Source organism: Sinocyclocheilus rhinocerous, unplaced genomic scaffold, assembly GCF_001515625.1.
Source record: "Sinocyclocheilus rhinocerous isolate Xijiao unplaced genomic scaffold, SAMN03320098_v1.1 scaffold362, whole genome shotgun sequence".
NCBI classification, from domain to species: domain Eukaryota; kingdom Metazoa; phylum Chordata; class Actinopteri; order Cypriniformes; family Cyprinidae; genus Sinocyclocheilus; species Sinocyclocheilus rhinocerous.
In genome coordinates this window covers 1,689,018-1,697,793 of record NW_015639507.1, presented here as the reverse complement: position 1 = coordinate 1,697,793, position 8,776 = coordinate 1,689,018, and the positions used below count along the sequence as shown (strand labels likewise).

General features: G+C 36.5%; 1 protein-coding gene across 4 annotated transcripts; it reads left to right on the top strand.

Annotated features, from left to right (window-relative positions):
- The first annotated feature begins 44 nt into the window (after nucleotides 1-44).
- On the top strand, nucleotides 45-5,228 carry LOC107751203 (serine/threonine-protein kinase WNK2-like). 4 transcript variants are annotated; one of them, XM_016566860.1, is made up of 7 exons: nucleotides 45-631; nucleotides 754-1,004; nucleotides 1,117-1,284; nucleotides 1,643-1,741; nucleotides 2,260-2,304; nucleotides 2,546-2,796; nucleotides 2,932-5,228. In XM_016566860.1, the coding sequence occupies exons 1-7, from the start codon at nucleotides 48-50 to the stop codon at nucleotides 3,229-3,231; spliced, it is 1,698 nt and encodes a 565-aa protein (XP_016422346.1). In that variant the 5' UTR covers nucleotides 45-47; the 3' UTR covers nucleotides 3,232-5,228. The 4 variants fall into 4 exon arrangements, with proteins under 4 accessions (XP_016422346.1, XP_016422347.1, XP_016422349.1 ...); XM_016566861.1 differs by having other exon boundaries at nucleotides 1,114-1,284; nucleotides 1,643-1,717; XM_016566863.1 differs by having other exon boundaries at nucleotides 1,114-1,284; nucleotides 2,546-2,715.
- The last annotated feature ends 3,548 nt before the right edge of the window (nucleotides 5,229-8,776 follow it).

The following is an 8,776-nucleotide window of genomic DNA, read 5'->3' as shown; positions in this document are numbered from 1 at the left end:
AATTTAGATCTCAGTGCTACTGTTTTTCATTAAATTCTCTGGATTAGATGGTGCCTAGCTCCACTGATATCCTGTCAGGTCAAGGCCGAAAGCAGCGTAGCCTGAGCAGCACAGAATCTCCAGCACACCCTGGTAGTTTTTTGGGAGAATGTGCCATGTATGAAGAGCCGACTGTTTTAGCTACTACTGTCGGCAGGTTCTCAGTGGTCAGCACAGAAGACGAGGTCACACGCAGGAAGCACAGCAGCAGATATTCCGCCCCACCTGACTTTTATCTGGACGCCCCACCTCCTCTGACCAAACGAGGCTCGCTGCCAAGGACACAGACCTCAGTCTCAGCAGATGTCACCGTTCAGACCCGTTTCATGTCTTCTGACTCTGGGGCTGAGAGCAGCCCTGCCAAAATGGCACCCACAACCCCATCCCGTCATGGTAGGTCTGAAAGGAGAGGAAGTGACCTCGTGAAAAGAGCGGTGGCTTTTCTGAGGCGCTCCGGTCGCAGTAGTAGTGTGCAAAGCTCTGATTCACCAAGCAGAAAGGGAGGGGTGTACGGATCCTATGTCAGCAGTGACAATGACTCAGAGATGGAGGACTCAGATATAAAGAATGAGCTTCAAAGACTAAGAGAAAAGTGAGTTTGTCGTGTCTGTGTGTTTTCTGATGAAGAGATAAAAAATAAAATCAATGAAAAGTAATCAGAGCAATAAATAAAATTCTTAGGTACTCACCATTGCTTGCTTCATCTTTATACAGGCATATGAAGGAAATAACTGAATTGGAGACCCACCACCGAGAAGAGATTGAGCTTCTCTACATCAGATTAGGGAAACCACCTCCTCCAGGTCTTTATATTCCACCCACAGTGATCCCTGCTGGACGCAAGCGCAGGACCAGCAAACACAAACTAAAACCTGCCAAACTGCTCAGTCCTCTAGTACAACAGCTGAGAAATGTTGCCTCCAAAACTAGTGACAGCAGCAAACCTAATGACTTAACAAAATCAGGTTAGTTGGAAAGTTAAAAGATCACATTCATATATAAGGTATCTAAAAAAGTATCTTAGCGTTTGGAATCTATCCAAGAGCATCTTGACATGTAATTTTCTTCTTTCAGCTGAGGCTGCCCCAAGCTTGAATGGGTCTCCTGCCAGGACTCTACCTTGTTCCGTGTCTGTTCCGGTTCAGACCCAACAGCCCTGCTCTCTCCAAGGATCTCTCTCCTCCGACAATATCTACTCTGGTCTCCAGGGAGAAGGACCTGTGCCACGCAGCCAGCCCGGCCAAGGTGACTTAAATTCTGATTTCTCAGCATGCACTTTAAGATAAAAATCCTTCCGTCAGTAAAATAAATAATCTGGCTTTGTAGCAGACTTAGTAAAGTAGTAAAATTTTCTATGAAAACCTTTTTCTGTAAGTCTTTTATATACAATTCCCAAATTTAAGTCCCAAATGTAGGAATTTTAAATAAATTCAGTGCGGGTTTTACATGGAGGCTTTGACATTAATAAGTTGAATTACAACCAGATTAATTTTTATGAATGCATAAAAAATAATGTAATTTTTCTGTGTGTATACCCTTCGATACTGGTTGCTTGAGTTAGTGGATCTCACTCTTTCTCTCACCTCTGTAATTCTGTCCACAGGCTGGCCTCCTTCTCCCCAGGCGTCTGCGCGGGTCACCTATAAATCCAGTAGTAAACCACGCGCTAGATTCCTCAGTGGGCCTGTTTCTCTGTCCATCTGTTTGTATCTCTCTCCTTTCCGCCATTCTCCATGTCATATGTTGGAGCCCCTGCTATCTTTCTCCCACTCTCTTCTTCACCATAATCAATTATTTATCTTTCCGCTTATCAGTATTCATGCTTCATCTTTGATCATCCTGTGTTTTTTATTCTTTCTATCCTCTATTTATCCCTACAAAATTCAGCGTTTTATTCAGTTGTCTGTTTTTGATGGCAATGCTGTTATGCTTCTATATACTTTCACTAGTTGAGCTTCACAGCATTAATCTCACTTTAATCATCCTCACTTTAATTTCACTTTTGCAAGCCTAAAACCAACACTATGACTTTAAACATTGTTCATAACCTTAATTCTTTTCTATTTTCAGTGTTTTAACATATTGACTTGTAATTACCTCTAATGCAGGTTTTATTGCAGTTGTAACTTTTAAAAGTTAAATAACATGTTCCACCTCTTTATGTGACTCTTTGTGCAGTGATTTTCAACAGAAAACTAATTTAAACTTTTCTTTTTGTAGGGTCAACACTTAAACGCCTGTGTCTTGGTAAAGAACGTGGAAGCAGTAACTATTGTCTTTTCTTAATTTCAAAACTTTAGACTTTAAACATACAATTTGCTAAGCTGAAACCTTAACACAGTTGCTCCAGCTGTTAGCTGTGATGTTAAAAACATTTCACTTTGTGGACATAATACTGTAACCACCATAATAGCATTAGGCCTAAAGCATATTCAATAAGCATCAAAGACACTGTGGATTGTATTTCATGTTTTGTGATATTCAAACAAATCGACTTGTTTCATAGGATCTGGAACACCGTCAGCTGCCTCCAATCAGTCCCCAATGCCTCCTGGATCCACTCCACCTCCTCACCAGCCAACTGGTCTCGCCCAAGCACAGACTAACAACAGCAACAACAAGACAGATGCTTTCACACAGCAGCTTCATAGACTGGTGGATAACGGTGCAGAAGGGGTGAGGGCTCCTTCACGCTCACGCTCCCTCAGTCTAAGACCCCAGCAACTAACCAGATCCAGGATCTGGAGTGCTACAGAAGTGATGTTATTAAAAATACCCCCTTACCACTATTCCATTAAATTGTGATGATGATTTTATGTCTCCTTTAAACTCATGTTAAAAGTTTGGTGCTAAACAACATAGGGATTCTCTGATGCTAATGTCTTTTTTTAGGCTCCAGGTTCAATAGAAAGTCTGAATGCTTCCCAGCTGCCTCTTTCATGGCCACAGATTGATTTCCATGCCTCTGTAATGGCGACTGACACTTCACAAGTACTCCAGCGCAGTTTTATGGTGCCTGTTAACCCTTACAGAAAGATGCTGACCGCCCCACACTTAGACATGGACCACTGGCCGGCAATGACTGCCACTCATAACCAAGAAGTCTTTGCTTTCTCTGCTGTGCACTCGCCCTCATGGACAGCACCTTCTTCCCCCAGTGAGGTTCCAAGTTCTAGAAATAGGACCATGTAGCTTTACCATCACTGTACTTATACTTTACACTGTCGCCAAAAATACTTTAGTTTCTTTAGAGTGCTGGTTAGGCCTATCAGTGTGCAATTCTATCTGTTGCAGTTGCTAGCATGTAGTTGCTTACAATGTAGTAATCCCACATGAACATGTAAATATACAGGCCAACAATGTACTAGGCATATCATGTAGGCAGTTTACATTCAGTATTATTGTACATATTCATATAGCCTATGTAGAATAACTGAATTTTAGCATAGGCATATGTACAGAATGTATATTTTTCATCAAAATCTATTTAGCTTGCTTGTGTTTGTGCAGAATCAACTTCCTTTACACCTTGAGCTGTACACATATGTAAATGCTATAAGGTACAGTAATATGCCCTTAAATTTGTGTAGATGTGTATAGACACTGTTTATACTTCTGTAAATATTAGCTCTGTCTGCATATGTGCATAAACTGGACAAAGTGAATGAAAGACTGAGGTTTAGGTCAATCAGTGTTTTGGGGTGAATAGTATCACATCACAGTTGGATGAAAACACTGGAGTTTGGTGCAGTGATCACAATCATGACATCATTGTGAATTTTTCACAGCGTCCCGCAAAGATCACTAATCACTAGTCCAAAACATTATCGCATGCTAGAAAAGTAACAACCACGAATTGCACTGAGAAACAAGAGAACTTTAACAGACTGAACATTTCAGGTGAACAAGCCTGCAAGAGTGCCTTGAACAGCAACTTAGGACTGTGCTATGTACATTACCAGCCAATGTACAGAGGGTAATGGTGACTGCTATTAATTTTATGTTACCAAGCATAATACTAAATTCATGTTTTCCCCACCTGCAGTTTATGATGTCCTTTATGGATGTTTATAAAATGCATTTCAACATTACCTACTGATGGTATAACTCAGTTACGAGTTTGTTTGCATTCATTTAGTCATTTTCTACGTCATCTAATACAGTAAAAAAAATCACATCGATCTACAGCAAAAAGGAGAGCAAGATTTGTTTTCAAAAGTGTAATAACCGTCAAGTTTGTTTTTCTGAATCTAAAAAACATAAATTGATCTCTGCTGGTGCAGTCATGTTTGCAGTTACAGCACAGTCTCATAGCACAATGCCATAATTTAGATCTCAGTGCTACTGTTTTTCATTAATAATGGTAATACTGGAGTTTCCTGGTGGAGCGCCAGTGATTTCATACAGTGTTGACACAGACTGATTCTTTGCAAAATACAGTATGAAAGACCATGTCTACCCTAAACTAACTATTAACACCTAAATTTGAGTTTCGAAATATAGTAATTAGTAGTAGGCAAACATCTGTAGATGTTCTCTAACTCATAGTTCTGGCAAGTTATATGTCATTATACAATAAAATCTATATTTAAACATACAAATCTGGAATGCAACTTGATGAAGTAGACAAAATTTGTTCATGTTAACTTTTAATAAACTTTTCATATATATTTGGCGGTAGACCTAAGTGAGATTAGATCTAACCTTGCGCTAAGCAGAGGTGTAGACAGGTCATTGTTTTTTGTCATGATAAACGGTGCTATAATATATGAGAATATTTACAACTCTTATGATACAGCTAATCGTTTTTCAATTTATTATCTATTATTTTTGTATTTCACGAATGCAACAGTTAACTAAAGATTAATCAGATATATTGAAATACAATTAAATGGGCCATTGATATTTGTGTCACGAAACATTATGATGGCATTTGATTTAGTTTTTTTTTTTTCTTAAACTGCATTAAGTAAATTGCACTACGACAGTGCTTGCATTATGACATTGCTAAGCTTGTTTACTTTCTGTACAGCTATATAGACCGAAATATGAGGTGGCCTATCTCAAATCTGAGCCATTTTACTTGACGTTTATCTTCAAAAAAGTTAATTACACTATGTTGCAATCTTCAAAAGAAATGCATTTTGTTACACATTTTCAGAAATGTCTGCCTTGTACAAACAAATAAATAATAGCCAATGTGACACTGATGTTACAATTCATATCATGATAAAAAAGTATTGCAGAATTTTTCCATACCACTATTTTGAAAGATTAAAGGTACATTCAGCACTTGCAGTGACTAGTCATTTTTTTGTGGTTGTGCAAATGCTATGGTAGCTCATAAGGTACTATGTGTGATATGTGACATTTTTAAATTAATGACCCTTAACCACTTACTGTGCGCCCCTATTTTTGAGCATTTTCTGAAAAACGACATACCCAAATAAAAATGTCTGTAGCTCTTGAACCCTATGGTCTATATTTATAAATCTGGTATTGTGATACAGCTAATCGTTTTTCAATTTATTATCTATTATTTTTGTATTTCACGAATGCAACAGTTAACTAAAGATTAATCAGATATATTGAAATACAATTAAATGGGCCATTGATATTTGTGTCACGAAACATTATGATGGCATTTGATTTAGTTTTTTTTTTTTTTAAACTGCATTAAGTAAATTGCACTACGACAGTGCTTGCATTATGACATTGCTAAGCTTGTTTACTTTCTGTACAGCTATATAGACCGAAATATGAGGTGGCCTATCTCAAATCTGAGCCATTTTACTTGACGTTTATCTTCAAAAAAGTTAATTACACTATGTTGCAATCTTCAAAAGAAATGCATTTTGTTACACATTTTCAGAAATGTCTGCCTTGTACAAACAAATAAATAATAGCCAATGTGACACTGATGTTACAATTCATATCATGATAAAAAAGTATTGCAGAATTTTTCCATACCACTATTTTGAAAGATTAAAGGTACATTCAGCACTTGCAGTGACTAGTCATTTTTTTGTGGTTGTGCAAATGCTATGGTAGCTCATAAGGTACTATGTGTGATATGTGACATTTTTAAATTAATGACCCTTAACCACTTACTGTGCGCCCCTATTTTTGAGCATTTTCTGAAAAAAACGACATACCCAAATAAAAATGTCTGTAGCTCTTGAACCCTATGGTCTGTATTTATAAATCTGGTATTGTTTGAAACTAGACACCTGAACCTTTGTTACTCTGGAGTCATAATAACTCAAAATTAGTATAGCAACAGAGTAAAACAAGGTAAAATGTACATGAAAGTGACTCACGATATCTTTTGAATTGTTACTTCTGAAACAACTTAGAGGTTCTTTAGAGTGCAACAACAGCACATTTACCTTACTTTACATTTTATATATTTTTCATAAGTAGTTTCATGTATGTTTTCCAAGTTAGGAATTTTTCAGTAATTTAAAGTGATGGCACTAATGGAGTTTACTGTGCAGAGTGAACATGCCTGAACATTCAACAACGAAATTTCATAATATATTATTAATAATAATTAACTATATTAAACGGAATGTTTTTAAACTCTTGCAACCCTAATACCAAGCTGTAGTCAATACTGGTGTTTTATCTAATCTTACCTCACGTTTTATGTGTAAAAGATTATATCTTTCTTCAAAGTGTTGAAATCCGGTGCACGACCAGAGAATCGCAGTAACATTTTTGATACCTATGTGGTAGCCTAGCCCTAGTCGATAGACAGAAAGACAAATAATGTCATGACTGTAACATCAAGAAAACATGAAGACAGTAAAAATATAGTGAGTGACAGTGATTCGTTTAGGCCTATTCCTCAGTTAAGCCTGAGTTTGGACAAAAACTTTTGAACTCACCTAATCCATTTTTAATGAGGAAGATTTCTACCAAATCTACGTCAGATGAGGTAAGTATCCGCTTGTGACTCACAACAATAAGTATGGAATAATCAAATTTAAAAATAATTAAGATATTTTTAGTCAGACATCACAGTTCCCTTTCGAACCATGTTTCGAACGGTCTCTCCTGTTGCGTCGCTAGACGCTTATGGAGAATGTGCGTATCGATCCTGAAGTATCGATATATCGATACTGATGCGAGTATCGAAAGTATCGATACTCAAATAAAAATATCGATACTAAGGTATTTTATTTACAAGTGATTTTGTTTATTTTACCCAAATAAAAATGTCTGTAGCTCTTGAACCCTATGGTCTATATTTATAAATCTGGTATTGTTTGAAACTAGACACTTGAACCTTTGTTACTCTGGAGTCATAATAACTCAAAATTAGTATAGCAACAGAGTAAAACAAGGTAAAATGTACATGAAAGTGACTCACGATATCTTTTGAATTGTTACTTCTGAAACAACTTAGAGGTTCTTTAGAGTGCAACAACAGCACATTTACCTTACTTTACATTTTATATATTTTTCATAAGTAGTTTCATGTATGTTTTCCAAGTTAGGAATTTTTCAGTAATTTAAAGTGATGGCACTAATGGAGTTTACTGTGCAGAGTGAACATGCCTGAACATTCAACAACGAAATTTCATAATATATTATTAATAATAATTAACTATATTAAACGGAATGTTTTTAAACTCTTGCAACCCTAATACCAAGCTGTAGTCAATACTGGTGTTTTATCTAATCTTACCTCACGTTTTATGTGTAAAAGATTATATCTTTCTTCAAAGTGTTGAAATCCGGTGCACGACCAGAGAATCGCAGTAACATTTTTGATACCTATGTGGTAGCCTAGCCCTAGTCGATAGACAGAAAGACAAATAATGTCATGACTGTAACATCAAGAAAACATGAAGACAGTAAAAATATAGTGAGTGACAGTGATTCGTTTAGGCCTATTCCTCAGTTAAGCCTGAGTTTGGACAAAAACTTTTGAACTCACCTAATCCATTTTTAATGAGGAAGATTTCTACCAAATCTACGTCAGATGAGGTAAGTATCCGCTTGTGACTCACAACAATAAGTATGGAATAATCAAATTTAAAAATAATTAAGATATTTTTAGTCAGACATCACAGTTCCCTTTCGAACCATGTTTCGAACGGTCTCTCCTGTTGCGTCGCTAGACGCTTATGGAGAATGTGCGTATCGATCCTGAAGTATCGATATATCGATACTGATGCGAGTATCGAAAGTATCGATACTCAAATAAAAATATCGATACTAAGGTATTTTATTTACAAGTGATTTTGTTTATTTAACAAAAAAATAATGCGTACAATATGCATTGAATTGGACGAATAACCTATGTTAGCGAATAATTGTGTAGGATCGAACTATTTTCCTGCTCATCTGAACACACGCAAATATTGCAAGACAGAAACAATCAATCACAGAAAGCTTTCACTCACTTCTGACTGTGTGCATGGGCTGCGTTTCCCAAAAAGTTAATATTGATCATGTTCTATTCTGTAACTAATGTAATATAAATCACTGTCAGAATAAAAAGATTGCATTTTTTGCATGCAACAGCCTGTCACTGGCATCCCTTATGAAAATGAACCAACCGTTTTACTAAAGTGACCATAGTTCAACATCTCTTCCATTTTTATTTGACCCTCTAACTCTAGCACTCTCTATTCTAATTCTATTCTTTATATAAAAAACTTGCCCCTTTTAGAGTTGCACTCGATTCATTTACTAACTGCTTGTTTTCTTAAAAAAAAAAAAAAAA